This window comes from Myodes glareolus, chromosome 18, assembly GCF_982192425.1.
Source record: "Myodes glareolus chromosome 18, mMyoGla1.1, whole genome shotgun sequence".
Classification (NCBI taxonomy): domain Eukaryota; kingdom Metazoa; phylum Chordata; class Mammalia; order Rodentia; family Cricetidae; genus Myodes; species Myodes glareolus.
This window is the reverse complement of record NC_142043.1, coordinates 36,318,517-36,334,893: the sequence shown is the minus strand read 5'-3', so window position 1 is coordinate 36,334,893 and position 16,377 is coordinate 36,318,517. Positions and strand designations below refer to the sequence as shown.

Genomic DNA, 16,377 nt, shown 5'->3' with positions numbered 1-16,377 from the left:
ACACAGGAAGAATTCTCAGAAAAGAGCATCAAGAACTGCTATTACTTGAGGTGAGCAAACTTTAAGCGATTTATTACAGGGAGGCAGCAGATACCCTGAAAGCTGCCAATTGAACTGGGGACGTTTTCTGTAAAACGCAGTGTAAAAGCTAAATGTATGTGTGCTCCATGGAAAAACTATTCTTTACTCTAATTTTAATCTGATATATTCAAACACCTCGTTACTAACTGTGTCTGTTCCTGAGGTCAGAGGACATGCATTTCACATACTGTGAACAACAGCTAACACAGTGCTTGGTATATAGTGGGCACCCAATAAATACACAGTACTGTGGGAGCAAAAGTGTGGCAGTGATATAGTTCTAGAGTTAAGAAGCAGTCAGTGGCCAGGCGGTGGTGGTGCACGCCTTCAGTCCCAGCACTTGGGAGGCAGACGCAGGCAGATCTCAGAGAGTTCGAGGCCAGCCTGGTCTACAAAGCAAATTCCAGGTCAGCCAGGACTGTTACACAGAGAAACCCTGTGTCAAAAACAAAACAAAATAACAACAACAAAAAGCCCAGATACAACTGGTCATGGGGGTACACATCTTTAATCCTAGAATTCAGGGGTCAGAAGCAGGCAGATCTCTGAGTTTGAGGCCAGCCTGGTTCAAATACCACATTCCAAATATCACTGAAACTATCAGTATAAAGCAAGTTACTCAGGGTCACATTATTCCCCTGAGTTTTTCACATAGAATATTCCATTTGCTGTGTAAGTGCTGGTCATCGGGGCATGTCCTCAGCAGTATATTTGTTAGCAGGGTGGCTTCAATGGGGCAGAATTTGCTGCCAATAAAACTTGAGTTTAATTTGTTACCGATTTCTAGTGGTAACCAATGGTCGGGTGCTTTTATATTACAGGTTTCAATTCGTCCCTTCTTTACATCTATGGACACCTGAATTGGCAAATGTGCCTGTCCGTGTGGCACGTGAAACGTGGTGTTGACACTAAACTTCGGAGTCCAGCCGTATGTCCACTCCCAACTTTGCAGCTCTTTAGCTTTGCTGCGTATTCCAGGAAACTGGGTCTCATCTGCCGGGTTTATTAGGGTAATGTGGTTATCTATTTGATGGTGAGCAGCGTACTCTGCAGCAATCGCGTTCATCAGAACTTCACAGGTCAGCGCGGGATCTTTGTCCAGAAGGTTTTTGACTACGGAAGGGATGCTAGGTGTGGCATTGCTCTTTATCCCTTGGTATGGGCTCTTCAGCAAAGACGACAACGCTGTCCTGTCGGTACTGCATAACAGGGTGCAATGGTGATACGCCGCAACTCGGCCAATCTTTGATGCCGTTCCTGAGATTTTAAACTGCCCATCGAGTAACAGGTCGAATTTTTTGGTAGGCTGCACGTCCAGGCGGGGTTGGACAGCATTCAGAGCTCTCACGATTATCTTCAGATTCTCCATTCTATCATACTTGGTCTTGGTGGTGAAGAAGGTCAGATTGATATTACCCATATCGTGGTACACTGTTCCTCCTCCGCTCCTTCTCCGAGCCAGTTTTATACCTCCCTGTCTCATCAGATGCAGGTTACATTCCTGCCATGGGTTCTGGTGCCTGCCGATGACAACACAGGGAGAATTTCTCCAGAGGAAAAGAATTGGCTTGCCTTCTAGACTGATGTGGTCATGGATCCAGTCTTCTATAGCCAGATTTTGATACACATCGCTGGAGATCGACTGTAGAATGAGCCCATGAGTTGCTGGGGTCCTAAAGCCAGTTGCTGGGACCCTGTGGTGGCAGAGTAGCCGGAAGCAATTCTTCACTGGAAACGGGGTTAGCATGCTTCAGAGACAAAAGAAGAAAAATTAGTTCAATCAGAAAACAACTAAATTCTATTCTTTAGTTATTTTTTAATTATTCTAAACTCATTTCAGGGTCCAGACCAGTTGCTTTTCTTGCCTTTCAGCTTTACCCTTAGCCTTGAACAGCTCCATAGTAGAGTGTTCAAAGGAAATCAGTGAAGATAAGGCTTTAGATAATGTCAGCTAAAATGAAAGACGTGGACAATTTTCATATAGTTAAGTAAGGAGTAAATATATTAAGTAATGCACAACAAAGCCAAATAAATTATCTTTGAATTTACAATAGATTTCATTGAGAAAAAGAATAGATTAGCAAAAAGAAGTAAAAGACTCCAGAATCCTGTCACCTCTCCCTATACTCTTTTTTAGTTATTATTTTTTCATGTATTTTGATCATGTTCTTTTCCCACCTCCTTTCCCCAGACCTCACCACCTCCCTACCTGCTCAACTTTTTATGTTCTCGCTTTCTTAAAAAAAAAAAAAACAAACAAATAAACCCACGAAAACTAAAATAAAAATAAATCAAAGACCAATAAGAAAAAAAAAGACAGAAAAAAAGAAAAAAGGACCAAAAAGTCCACAAAAAAAAGCCCTCGGAATTCGTCTTGTGTTGGACAGCTACCCCTGGCACGGTGTCTGTGCTGGAGTGTGGTTAGTACACTTATCTACATTCGAATTTTAAAAGCTTTAGCTGTGCAAGGGATTGAACGCAGGGACTTGCTCGGTGTAGGTTTGAGCTATACTGCCGAGCAATCCTCAGCCCTCTGTTTTCAGCTTCATTATTAGTGTCATAATTTTTTCTCAGAAGGTACTTCCATGTTCTGGGAGATACTTTGCACTGCCAAACATGCTTCTCCACGAACAGAGGGCAAGGTTAAACCAAACCACCGGCCCACCTTCCTCACAAGGCCTTAACAAAATTATTAATTTGCTACCCTCCTGACAATGCGATCCACGCCCAGAATCTCATTACGGACTTAAAGCAAGTTGTACTCTTCTTGAGGGGGGCACGCGACTAGCATTCAATGCCTTGCTCAGTTTACCCTCCACCTTAATAGAAATCAACTGTTCATAATAGTAAAATTACAACGTTGGAACCTGCAAAGCTTTGAGCACTAGCCAGAGGGGCCCAAGTGAGGGACACGTGGTAAACGCAGCCCCCACTCCCCCGTTTAGTGAGTGCTGCGGCAGCCAGCAACAAATCCACTAGATCTGCTTCCGGCTTCACCCACCTGCAACTTCCGGTCGCGCCCGCAGCTTTTGTTTTTGAAAACTAAAGTTCAATCAGCACACCAGGGACCCGGAGCACTCAGCACGCGAGACCCAATTCTTCCACTCCAGCCACGCCCATGGAGTCCTGCCTTCGCGTGGGATAGCTCCCAGGAGGACACGCCCCACAGTCCCGCCCCCGGGAAGACCCGCCTCCTATATATTCCACCCCCAGGATTGAGAAAGGGCGTGGCCAAGCCTGAAGGCGGAGCTCCTATTTATTTCTTATTCTTGCCAGCTAAGAGTAGGTCAACGAATTTAAAACTAGCTTTGTGGAAAGGACCTAGGCCACTTTCGAGTAACTACCAAAAGATGTAATACAGATGGGGTTCCTCTGAATGACAGTAGAGATGAGGGCTGTCAAGGCTGAAGGGAAGAGAGGAGCATTTCTTTTTTCTTTCTTCCTTCCTTCCTTTCTTCCTTTTTCCTTTCTTTCTTTCTTTGGTTTTGTTTTTTGAGGCAGGATTTCTTTGTAGCTTAGAGCCTGTCCTGGAACTCTCTCTGTAGACCTGGCTGGCCTTGAATTCATAGAGAGCTGCCTGTCTCTGCCTCCCAAGTGTTGGGATTCTAGGTGTAGGCTACCACTGCCCGGCCTGTCTGCTCTTCTTGAAACTTCTTTTTGTTGGTGAGATAGGGTCTCACCCTGTAAACCAGGCTTGCCTGGAACTAACTCCATAGACCAGGATGGCCTCACAGAGATCTTCCTCCTTCTGCCTCCCAAGCGCTGAGATGAAAGGCATTAGCCATGGTGCTCAACCCAGGTTCTTTCATTTAAATATTTTCTATATTAACTCTGAGATTACATACATTACACAACAAATCAATCAATCAATCTGTGTGAATATATGTAGGTTACAGAATGACTACAAAGGGTTAAAGAAATATGGAGTTTTAAGTAATTTTAATGGAGGCCTGAGGGGCCAAATCAAAAACTGATAGAAATGCAAAAGAGTCTATGGCTGTCAGACATCAAACCAACTGAAAGTTTTGGAAAGGGGTGTGGCTGCTGTTCCAGAGTCAGGGTCAGAGTTGAGCTGTGGAGTGGGGTCCAGCAGCAGTGTTGAAAGGGCAGGAACAGGTCCGTAGAGCAAATGGGTTTGCAGACAGACAACATGTCCAGACAAGCAGACAGGCAGGCAGATGGCAATTTGAGCAGCCTTTGTCGACATCTGGGACAAAGCAGAGCTGAAACCCCTGGGAGAGCTGGGAGCAGACTCCCACTGGAAGGTCAGATGACAGGTTAGTAGGGCCTTCACCATCACAGTTATAGATAGGTCTCTGCCTCTTTGTGAGGTCCAAGTGAGAGAGTTGCTGTGTTTCCAGGGCCCGTGTATCTAATAAGATCTAGGGCACAGTTTTCCTGGCATTTTATTGTGTTTTATTCTGCATGTGTATATGCTATGTGTATATGCTTTCTTCTTTCACCAAATGGGTTCTGGGGATCAAACACAAGTTGTCAGGCTTGGTGGCATGTGTCTTATCAGCTGAGCCAACCTTATAGTCCTGATAGGATTTTAATATGGATAATAATATGCTCTTATAGTACTAATTCACCTTGATAATAAATTTATGGGATGGCTCCCTCTCTATGTCCACAAATAGGTCCTTTATTAGTCTGTGCTTCTTGAGAATACAAGGCAGATGGTGATATATATATGAATATATATATGAATATACATATATATTCATATTCACTCAAGAGCAGAATCACCCTTCATCTTCAAAAACAAGTCAAAACTGCTTGTAAAATGGAGTCCCTGAGGACAAATCAGTCTTGGGAAAAACCAATAACACAGTTTTACATAATATGCTGTAATGCAGGGCAGGGCACAAGAGCATCCAAATTAAAAAAAAGATAGCTCCATCTCATAGTTCCACACTTTGAAAAGTTGATCTCTCCCAAATCTACAGTCCCCATTCCTCCATGAAGCCTCACTGTGTCTGCTCCCACCTTTTTTCTTGGTCACATCTCACTTCATCCCATCACTATATCCTGCTGCACTTCATCTGGACTACCACTGCCGTCATCTTTTTGGACAACCATTTAACTCTAAGCTATGCCGCTTTCAGAGAGGTCTTCCCAGTTGCTGCAATCAGGTTTATGTTACAGCTGTTGTGGATTTCGGATGCTTTGCTTTTTCCATGGCACAACACACTTTGTATTTAATTGCTGTATAAATTGCTGTATAATGTTGTGTCTTCCCTCTGGCACCTCTGTGGGAGCCCACATGTGACTCAGTTTCCCATTTGGAGTCAATTATGACTTAAAAGTCATTTGAGTTCAAGCTCACCTGCTGTGCCTGCAGCTCTGAGGGCTGTGAGGAAGTTCTGATTAAACCCATGGGAAAGAGCATTTTGCCCATGAGAGAAGAACACACTGTCTAATAGAAAGAATATTGCTGATGCCAAGTCTTGGGAACATCGAGATAGAAATAGAAACCACTTGCTGCTTGCAGGGTTCATGTGAGACATAATGCACCTGCTTGTGTTTCCTCCCAAGGACAGTGCAGGGAGGTGGGTAGCTGACTGGACTGCTCTTTGTTCCGCCTTCTGCCTTAATCTGTATAAAAGCAAGTTCTGAAATAAACTCGGGGCTGGTTGATATCCACGAACAGACCTCCCAGATCTAGCCTGTGTTTTCTGTTTCAATTTATTTCAACCTTTCATTTCCCAACCTCGCACCCTCTTCTAGGTACCCCAGCTGACTTTATTGGAGCATGCTCCAACACACCATTATACTATGAAGGCAGTGGCCACCTTGCTATAGCCCCAGCACCAAGAATGATCCAACATAGGTGAATTCATTGCTTTACTCGTTGCTTTGACAAAGTATCTGACAAAAGCAACATAATTCAGAAGGAACCATTTATTGGGGTTTATAGTCTGAGGGCATGACAGTGTGAGGCACCTGGTCACATTGTCCTAGCAGCCAAGAAGCAGAAAGCAATGACACCAAAGGTATAAACGCTAGCACTCCCCGTACAGTCTTTATTCACTCTGGGGTCCCAGCACACGGAATGACGCCACCCATATTCAGAATGGGTCTTCCCACCTCATTTCAACTAACCCTCCCTAGAAACTTCCTTATAGACACACCCAGGATTTGTCTCCTTGGTGATTCTAGAGCCTGCCAAGTGAGCTATCAATATTATCTGTCACAGTGAACAACAGATAATTTCTGCAATTTTTTTCCTCTGAAGAATTATATTCTGGGTGCTGGAGAGGTGGATTAGTGGTTAAGAGCACCTCTTCCAGAGAGCCCGGGTTCAATTCCCAGCACCCACATGGCAGTTCACAGCTGTAACTCCAGTCTGAGAGGATCTGATGCCCTCTTCTGACCGCAGTGGGCATCAGGCACCCACAGAAGCCAAAGGTATATTTGCAGGCAAAACATCTACATATATAATAAAATTAAAAATAAAGAGAGAAGAAAAAAGAGAATTAATTATGCTTTGTGAAGGACAAAAAAAAGTATATTCCATTTAACTATGTTTTTAACACTAGGTTCAAGATTCATTTCTTTAAAATTGGCCTGCCTCATAAAATATTGTTCCCCTCCCAAACCAACATACCTTTTCTCTATCTTTTAAGTAATATTAAGAAGATAATGTAATTAGAAAATAATACAGCCATTAAATATTTACCTACAGGAACATGGGGTGGAACTCAGTAGCAGAGTTGCATGCTAGCATGTTCAACGCCTTGGATTAAATCCCCAGCATCAAACGAAAACCAAACAATAATAAATCAACCAAGCAAACAACAAAAACCCATGTATTATGTAAACAATTACAATTCACCATGACTCTAGATACAAAAGGATTTTCATTCCATCTGCCATTGTTTGGGACAGTACTATTGTTTCTGACTACAAATATATTAACAACAGATACAAAAGAAGTTTTTGCTTTTACTCTATGAAATATTGTTATGAAGTGGTAGTAACTACAAGACAAACATTCAACTTGGAAAGAACTCTGCCCTCACTCTGAAATGAAGGTAGCATGGCAGAAAAAGATGTAAGAGTGCGAACTGCTTCTGAAGGGAGGTGGTTCACTGTTCTTTCCTAAGGAGTCAATCACAGGGCTCTATCACAGAACAGAAAGACTTCCTGAACACATAGAAGGGTAAAGGACTCCAAAGCAAACTCCTGAACTGAGAGCGCAGCATATGACAAGGTGTGAAATAGTCATGCTTTGCTTAGATCTCCCTGATATACTACTTGCTAAAAATGTTTATTTTAATTATAGGCAAGTGCGTTAGTACAAAACACTGATAGTAAAAATCACTGTGGTGTTTGTCAGGGATAGTATACTCTGCAGAAATCTACCTTGGATTTGGTAGGGCCTTTCTCTCCTCCTTCATTTTGTTAGGCTTCCTAATGGACTTCAGCTACATTGAACACATCCTCTGATCAGAAGCAAATGTCTTTGGTAAAATGTCCAGGTGACTTCATTCTAAATCGGTCACTACCAGGCCATCGTTTTCCTTCACGCAGCCCATGGAATTCCAGCCGGTGTCAGTCCCTTCCCCTTTCACGCAGTTTTCTTGGCTTGTGTCTTCTAACTTGATTTTGTTGGTGTTCTGAAATAACCGAGTCACTGGGTCCAATGCACTCTTCTCAGCTCCTTGCGCTAAGTGATCGATCACTCCCAGATCCACAAGCATAACAATTGTGTGAGTGGCAACTTTACTCAGCAAAGATCCCATTGAGATGGCTGGTCAACCATCAAGGGAGTGTGAGGGCCCCTTTAAGTAGTGGAACTGTTCCTTCAATTTGGTTACTGAAAAGAAAAGCAGGTAATAAGTGAGTGCAATAGGAACGTCGACAACTTCACGGCAATGTTTCTTTAAGTTGGAATGTTCTACTGGGGCTGAAAACACAAAGCCACCTTCTACCTTCCAGGACTTACATTTTCTTTTTTAGGAAAAGATTTTAATTTTATTTTTAATTAATGTGTCTATGTGTGGGTTTATGCATATGGTGCAGTGCCCAGGGAGTGCTAGCCCATACTTAATAAATAAAACCTTGCTTTTGCATTAGGAAGTGTGACTCCATGGTGGTCTTCTTGTGGGTCCTGGGACTCAGGCACAACATTTGGGGGCTCATCTGGGATCCCCAAGACCCCTGCCCTCCCCCCGAAGGTTTCTGTACCAGAAGAGGGTGCTGGAGCCCCTAAAGCTAGTTACAGATTGTAAGATATGTGGATGCTGAGAATGTGGGTCCTCTGCAGGAGCCATAGTCACTCATGCATCAAGAGTCATCTCTTCAGTCACCATTTACCACCTGTTTACATTTTCCTTTAGAGAAGCTACGTAGGGCCTATTGATTGCTTTTAAGGTCTTCTAAAAATTATATTTATTTATTTGTGTGTGTGTGTGTGTGTGTGTGTAAGCCAAAGAAAAACTTAGAAAACTTTTGAGAGTCAATTCTCACTCTCCACTATGTGGGTCCTGAGATTGAACTCACATTGCCAGGCGAGGTGACAAGTGCCTGTACCTACTCTGCCATCTTGTCAACTTTCTTGAAAGTATAATTTTAAATTAATCAATTTGTTTTCTTTGGTGTGTATGTGATGTTTTGCCTGCATGTATATATGTATATCATGTACATACCTAGTGCGCATGGAGGCCAGAAGAGGGCATCACATGCCCCGGAACTGGAGCTACAGATGTTTGTGAGCCACCATGTTGGTGCTAGAAACCAAAGCCAGGTCCTCTAAAAGAGGAACAAGTGCCCTTAACTGCTGAGTCCAATCCCTGAAAGATTTTAAGAAGGAGATTTTCTTGATTTTATATCTATTCCTTTCCAAAAATAATGTAACTACTCAATTTCTCTGTCATATCTATCATTCTTAATAATAAAAACTTTTAATTCATTAATGTGTTATATAAATATTACCAAACATCCTTAGCTACCAGGAAAATTCAAATTAAAGCTGCATTGTGATCTATCTTGCCCTAGTCTATTGCCAAGGAGAGGTTGAAGAGGAGAGGAAAGGAGGAATTCTTGTTCACTGCTGGTTGGAATGGAAACTGGTGCAGCCATTAGGGAAATCAGTAGGGAGGGTCCTCAAAAATCTAAAAACAGAAACACCACAGGATCTAGCTGTATCACTCGTGTGTGTCCCCAGAGGGATGTAAGTCACTCCAGGGAGATACTTGTACATCTCTCCACTACTCCTAACAGCAGAGATGCAGACCCAGCTTGGATGCCCAACCATGGAAAGTGGTATATATCCACAACTGAGTTTTCTTCAGACACATAGAATGAGGTCATGTCACATGCAGGAAAATGGAGGGAACTATAGAACATTAGAAGCAAAATAAGTCAGGCTTAGAAAGACGAACACAACACTTTCTTTCACATGTCTAATGTGGACTTTAGAAGATTATACATATGACTAGGGAGATGGTTCAGTGTATAAAGCACTTGCCATCAAGCACGAGGATTAGAATTTACAACCACAGAGAAGCCGGGCAGGCACAACAGCGGTGGGTCATTCCAGCAGCCGGGAGATAGTGCCTCCTGGAGGCAGGCTGGCTAGTTAGACTGGCTAGAATTAGACAGTTCTAGGACCTGGGAGAGATCCTGCCTCAATAAATAAAGTAGAGTGTTATCAAGGAGGGCACCAACCATCAACTTCTGGACACCCACACATACACACATATGTGAACATGTTCCCATACACATGTAAACACAAGCACACATAAACCACACATACATGCAAAAAATAAAAAAAAAACAATAAAGAAATCCATATGTCATGAAAGTAGAAGGGAGAGTACTGGGGAGGGAGGAAAAGAACAAGTGGGGTGTCATGTTGGGGCAAATGTGAGGAAAAGTGCAAAATGGGACTTTGCAATTTTATCTATGTATTTATGCAAATTTTATATAAGCCCATTATCTTGCATTCTAACTAATCTACAAATTGAAAACGAGCTTTCTAGGCATGAAAACAAGCAGGAAAAACTATATAACCTGTAACCAAGAGACCAGAGAAGCTAATAGGAACAAACTTAGAAATGTCATGAATTACAGAATTTAGTACATGAGTACTTTAACACAGTTATTGAAACTATTTTATATATTCCCAAGATAATGGTAAAGCAAAAAAGCATGCACAGGAGGTTTTGTTGTTGCTGTTTGTTTTTTTAAGACAGGGTTTCTCTGTGTAACAGTCCTGCTTGTCCTGGAACTCCTTTGTAGGCGAGGCTGGCCTCGAACTCACAGAGATCTGCTTGCCTCTTTCTCCCTAGTGCTGGGATTAAAGGTGTGTGCCATCACAACTAGCTCTTTACTTTTAGTTTTTGAGGCAGGGTTTCCTGTGTAGCCCTGGATGTCTTGGAACTTACTCTGTAGACCAGGGTGGCCTCGAACTTGTAGATCTGTCTGCCTCTGCTTCCTGAGTACTGGGATTAAAGGCATACATCACCAGTGTCTAGTTTAGACAGGGTGTGTTTTATAATGGAAGATTTATTTTAAAAAAATCAAATGTTCAGCAATAAAAATATAATTTTAATTTTTATTATAGAGATTTATTTTTATTTTATGTATTATTTAGGTGTTCTGCCTGAATTTATGTGTGCACCATATGCATGTAGTACCTGTGGAGGCCAGAAGAGGCCATCAAATCCCCTTGAACTAGAGTTCCGATGGTTATGAATCACCTTGAAGACGGTGAGAATTGAACCTGGGTCCTCTAGAAGAGCAGCCAGTGTCCTTAACTACTGGGCTATCCTTTCCAGTTCCATACCCTTTTTTGAAACTGGGTATTACATAACCCAGGCTAGCCCTGAACTCACTGGAGGGGATACTGACTTTCATTCCTGACCATCTGCTTCTACCTCCCCGATGCTAAGATTACAAACATGTAGACAAATCCTGAGTCCAGAAAACAGTTTTCAGTTGAATAGAGCTGTGGCTGAGGTTAGCATGACCAATGGAAAGAGTGGAAACTCTGTAGAAATGGGGAAAATGCTAGCAGAGGGTTTGCCTGGCACACAGGAAGTCTTAGGCCCAATTGCCTTCTGTCTCTGCCTCTCTCTCCCTCCCTCTCTCTCTCCACAAACATACACACTCTCTCGCACATACACGTGTATCTATCTGCATGCATGCATGCATACATACATACATACATACATATGGAATATATCAAATTTAAAGAAAACAGCAAAGTAAGTTGTGGGGACAGACAGTATCAAGTAGCTTAACATACATGCACTAAGAGGTCCTTTTTTTTTTGAGAGATACAGAAAAGGCAAAACAGGATTTTTCAACGAAACTGTTAAAATGGAGAAAGATAGGGAAACTGAGCCTAGATTCAGAAAAGTGAGGAGGGCTAGGGTTAAGGTGGGGCAGGGTGGAGCACTCACCACTCTTTGGGTTTCTAGGATATTCTCTTCCTTGGTTTAGGGGAGAAAGCTAGTAGCCCTTGATAGGAAAACAAACGAAAATCTTCACAAACTCTTGGCCTTAAGAGGGATCTTTTCCTTGCATTCTTTCTAAAGAATCCGCAGTAACACCTAGGGCACATAGACACAAAGGGCTTAACTGTTTTAAGATTCTTTTTCTAAGGGGCTGGTTAATTTTTGTTACCTTGACACAAGCTAAACACATCTGGAAGGGAGAAGAAAGCATCTTCATTGTGGAATTGCCTCCAACAGACTGGCCTGTAGGTGAGCCTCTGGGACAATTCCTTGATTAAAGAAGAATGAGGGAGGGCCCAGACTACTGTGTTCAGTGCTGCCTCTGGGCAGACAGTCCTGAGCTATTTAAGAAAGCAGGTGGCTGAGCTCATAGGTGGTCAAGGTTCCTGCCTTGACTTCCCCTCATGATCAACTGTGACCAGGATGTCTAAGACAAATAAGCCCCTTCCTTCCCAAGTTGATTTTGGTCATGGTGTTTATCACAGCGACAGAATGCAAACTAGGACACGGTGGGGATTATGCTTCCACCTCTGCCCGTTATTAATAATCTTCAACCCCAGCCAAGAGTGGCTTTCATGGGAGGATCAAAACAGGTTTTCCCCAAGTGGGTGCTCTATCACTAGCTGCACTCCCAGCCCAATGGGTAAGTTTTGAAACTGGTACATCCTTTCTTATTTGTTTTCAATAATCCTACTCCAGATTCCTGAGTTCAATTTACAGATTATATATTATTCCCCCTAACTTTTCAGGATTCTTTGAGAGCCTATACTTCTTTATTACTTTTTAAAATCAATTACTATTATTTCAGAAGAAACACACTCCCTGGGTCTTCTGTCCATTTTATCTAAAAGCATTTGGACATTAAAATTAATTTGTTAACTGTAATGATCTGCTCTGTTCCTTTAAGAGACAAGCCACACCCACTTTCTCCTTGTCCACCAAGGCAAGCTGATGATCAGCTTCCGGCCTGAGTCCTTTCCTTTTCCCTCTCTCTCTCTCTCTCTCTGGAAGAGGCAACATCTGTCTCTCCCAACTTCTCCCCTTCCCCCTTCTGTTCCCCCCCTCCTCTCTGTTCTTCTCCCTTCTCTCCTCACCTCCACAACCCACTAAATAAATATCTAATCTCACTCTGCATGGTGTGCTTATCCGTCTGTCTCACCCCGCTGTGTGGCTCCCTGCCCCAGGACAGCTGCCTTCAGAGATCTATGGTGTGGTCTCCTGGCGTGCCCATCTATCTGTCTCTCCTTGTGGAACTTGCTGCCCCTCGTGGCCCATTGCAGCTACTTGGGGAACTACGCCGTCCCTGCCTGGGACTGGCTGCTCTCGGGACCTGATGCCCGCTGCCTGCCCCCGCTCAGGGACCTGTAGCATGGTGTCAAGGCCTGCTGCCTGCTGCATTTTACTTAATCTATTATAATAACATCTAGTTATGTGTAGGTACACAGGTCTTTCCCTCTTTTCTTCGTGGCGATTCGCAGGGCCGTTTGACCTCTGGCTCCCTGGAGATTCTGCACTAGCACTGGCTTGAGGGTATAGCTTAGAAAGAACTTGGCTCTCTTTTGTTATGGTAATTCCACCTGTAAACAAGGTTCCAGCCGCAGGCCCTATAGGCCTGCCATGCCTGCCTCCTGCAGCTGCTCCTGCCTGAGGCGCCGGGCACCTGTCATCCTATTCCATTGCTCCTGATGGGAGGGAGCCATGCCCTTTTGCCCTCTTGCCCACTAGTATAAATACCCGACTTGAGTTTAATAAAGTGGCCATTTGCTCTTTGGTGAATGAGCAGGTCTCTTGTGTCTGTGTGTTTAAACCCTTAGGACAATCGTCCATTCTCGTGGACTCGAGTTCAGGAAAGCGCGCGCCTGAATCGGGCCTGGGTATCCACAGAAAAGTGCGGAGGCTAACAGTTATGCTTACAAAGATTATAATTTATGAAAATAAAGGGTATAAAGATAAAAATACCTCATGAAAAAAATATGGATCCTGAAGAACAAGACAGTTATATTTAAGTGTATTTCTCTGAAAAAAAAAATAGCACATTTGCTTGCTTGTGATACTTCATAGAAACGTGAGTGCTCATGCAGGAGAAACAAGAATTTTTATGGCTCCTCAAACACGATCTTGCTTTCCGAATGCACAGTTTAAACTGTAGCATGAGAAGACAGCTGCAAAAATCTTGTAGGAAAAGACAGGAATACGGGATAACAGACATCCTCAAATTCAGTATGTGAGTTTAAAAAGCTTCTGAACAGTAAAGGAAGGAAATTAGCAGCTTGTTCACATAGTGTGTGTGTGTGTGTGTGTGTGTGTGTGTGTGTGTGTGTGATCTTTGCTAGTTGTACTTCAGACAGGAGGCTAAAAGCTAAAATTAAAGCCTGGAGGCCGGGCAGTGGTGGTGCATACCTTTAATCCCAGCACTCGGGAAGCAGAGGCAGGTGGATCTCTGTGAGTTCGAGGCCAGCCTGGTCTACAAGAGCTAGTTCCAGGACAGGCTCTAAAGCTACAGAGAAACTCTGTCTCGAAAAAACAAAAACAAAACAACAACAACAAAAAAGCCTGGACAGATGGCTCAGTGGTAAGGAGCAATAGCTGCTCCTCCAGAGAACTCTTTATTCAATTCCCAGCACCCACGTGGTGGTTCGCAACAACCTGTAACTCCAGTTCCAAGGAATCCAATTCCCTCTTCTGGCCTCTGTGGGCGTCAGGCACATATGTGGTACACAGACATACATGCAGACAAAACATCAGTACACATAATTTAAAAAAATTAAAGCTAAACTTTACAAAGACCTGAAAAAATTAAACCCCCCAAAGATAAAACTGTCAATCAATAAACAGGCTAATGAAATGGGACATTCTCAAAAGAAGAAACATACATGACCAACAAATGTTTTAAAAAGTGTTCAACAGCATCAGAGAAATGCAAATTAAAACTACGTTGACATTCTATCTCACCCCAATCAGAACAGTCATTATCAAGAAAAACAAATAAATGCTGGCAAGAATGTGGAGAAGGGGATCTTTAAACAGTGTTGGTGGGAATACAAGCTGATATGGACACCTTGGAAGTCAGTGTGAAGATGTCTCAAAAACCTGAAAATAGAACCTTAGGACTCAGCTATACAGCTTCCAGCATATGCCCAAAGGTCTCCATGTCCTTCCACAGGGACACCTGCACATCCATGTTTATTGCTGCTTTATTCACAATAGCCAGTAAATGGATATAGCCTAGATGTCCCAAAGAGATAAATCAATAACAAACACTATACATATACAGTTGCATTTCACTTAACTATAAAGAAAAATGAAGTCAAGAAATTTGCAGGAAAATAGATGGATTTGGAAATGATCTTAAATGAGATAACTCAGACTCGCTAAGTCAAATACTACATGTTCTCTCTTGTATGCAGAGTTTGTCTTTAAATATATAAGTAGGGGGCTTGCAAGATGGCTCAGCGGTTAAGAGCACTGACTTCCAGAGGTTGTGAGTTCAATTCCCACCAACCACATATGGTGGCTCACAACTGTCCACAATGAGGTCTAGTGCCCTCTTCTGGCCTGCAGGCACAATGCAGGCAGAACACTATATATAATAAATAAATAAATCTTAAAAAATTACATAAGTTGGGGGTATTGAAGGATGTTGAGTGTGGGTACAGATCAAAGTGAGGGACAAAAAAGAGGCTTAGGGAGTAAGAGAACACGTGTTATTTCATTGAGACACTTTAAGAACTAACCATGCCCACCCCAGCCACTTCTGACCCCACCTCCCCCCGCCTCCATCTTTTTCTCTCGTGTGTGTGCGTGGTGTGTGTGTCTTTGTTCTCTCTATGTTTGTCTATGTATCCCTTTCTTTAAGTAATAAATGTCTAGCTTTATATATAGCCTTATGTCCATTTACTCTGCCGTCCACCGCATCCAGCTGCCTGACTCTGCCGCTAGCCCGGGGACCCTGACTCCCCCGGCCATCCCAACATCACATTATTTTTAAAAAAGAACAATACTTGTCACATGAAAACAGATGGGGGAGGAGTAGAAAGGCAAAAGTGGGGAGATGAGGAGAAAAAGGGCAGAAGAATCAACAGAAACAAATTATGAATGCAAATGCCGCAATGCAACCCATTTACTTTGCATTCTAATAAAAATAAGTAAGAACGGAATAAAGCAAGCTTCAGAGTAAGCTGGATAGAACAGGTGAAGGGCCCAGAAGAATTGAGGGAAAATATCTTTTCAAGCTAAACTTTAAAAATTGGCAGCATAGGCCAGCGCTCATTTCTTTCCACTTTTTCATTTCAGGAACAATTTTAACGCAGCTGGATAGTTAAAATTACCACGCCAGTTAAGCTGAAAGAGGGCAGAAGTCGGCTCCCTGATAGAAGCCAAACTTGGGGAAAAAAACCTGGATACAGAATTTAACATCTCGCGAGGCTTTATATCTTTTCTGTTTTTCCATCGCCAGTCTTCCTAGAGAGGGAACTTGGAGGAGGGCTGGCATGTGGAGAAGAAATGCCAGTCTGGAAAGTGAGCGTTTATTGCGGGGTCTGGCACTTCCATCCTGCCTGGATGGGCAAACCTGACCCAGGTCGAGGGGTGGTCCTCAGCTGCCACGCTCACCAAGACAGACCAGCTCCCTCAGGGAGGCTGCAACAGGGCACCCCACCTGCAGACTCCCACAGAACAGCTTCCTGACGGTGTCAGGAGCTGCGCAGCGGAGCAGCTCTAGGGAGTAACCGTTTCGCTCAGCGGGGAACGCCTTGTGCTCCAGCGACACGCTGTAAGCCTGGCGGAAGCAACAGGTATTCTAGCGCCAAAGGGGCACGACCACCGCGCA

At 43.3% G+C, this 16,377-nt stretch overlaps 2 protein-coding genes across 6 annotated transcripts; both read right to left on the bottom strand.

The window, feature by feature from the left end:
• Positions 1-570: 570 nt before the first annotated feature.
• On the bottom strand, positions 571-3,242 carry Lipt1 (lipoyltransferase 1). Of its 2 annotated transcripts, none has more exons than XM_048430288.3 (2): positions 3,083-3,242; positions 571-1,829 (listed from the first exon to the last, which is right to left on the bottom strand). In XM_048430288.3, exon 2 carries the CDS (start codon positions 1,826-1,828, stop codon positions 707-709), a length of 1,122 nt encoding a protein of 373 aa, XP_048286245.3. In that variant the 5' UTR covers position 1,829; positions 3,083-3,242; the 3' UTR covers positions 571-706. The 2 variants fall into 2 exon arrangements, with proteins under 2 accessions (XP_048286245.3, XP_048286246.3); XM_048430289.3 differs by lacking the exon at positions 3,083-3,242 and adding an exon at positions 2,949-3,073.
• A 3,634-nt stretch (positions 3,243-6,876) lies between these two features.
• Positions 6,877-16,338, bottom strand: C18H2orf15 (chromosome 18 C2orf15 homolog). Of its 4 annotated transcripts, none has more exons than XM_087898081.1 (4): positions 16,161-16,338; positions 11,496-11,645; positions 8,736-8,879; positions 6,877-7,903 (listed from the first exon to the last, which is right to left on the bottom strand). In XM_087898081.1, exon 4 carries the CDS (start codon positions 7,827-7,829, stop codon positions 7,572-7,574), a length of 258 nt encoding a protein of 85 aa, XP_087754207.1. In that variant the 5' UTR covers positions 7,830-7,903; positions 8,736-8,879; positions 11,496-11,645; positions 16,161-16,338; the 3' UTR covers positions 6,877-7,571. The 4 variants fall into 4 exon arrangements, with proteins under 4 accessions (XP_087754207.1, XP_087754208.1, XP_087754209.1 ...); XM_087898082.1 differs by having other exon boundaries at positions 16,207-16,338; XM_087898083.1 differs by lacking the exon at positions 11,496-11,645 and having other exon boundaries at positions 16,207-16,338.
• Between the last annotated feature and the right edge of the window lie 39 nt (positions 16,339-16,377).

Excerpts from the sequence above, each read along its gene's own strand:
- Lipt1 (XM_048430288.3), bottom strand. The coding sequence starts at position 1,828 with ATGCTAACCCCGTTTCCAGTGAAGAATTGCTTCCGGCTACTCTGCCAC.
- C18H2orf15 (XM_087898081.1), bottom strand. The coding sequence starts at position 7,829 with ATGGGATCTTTGCTGAGTAAAGTTGCCACTCACACAATTGTTATGCTT.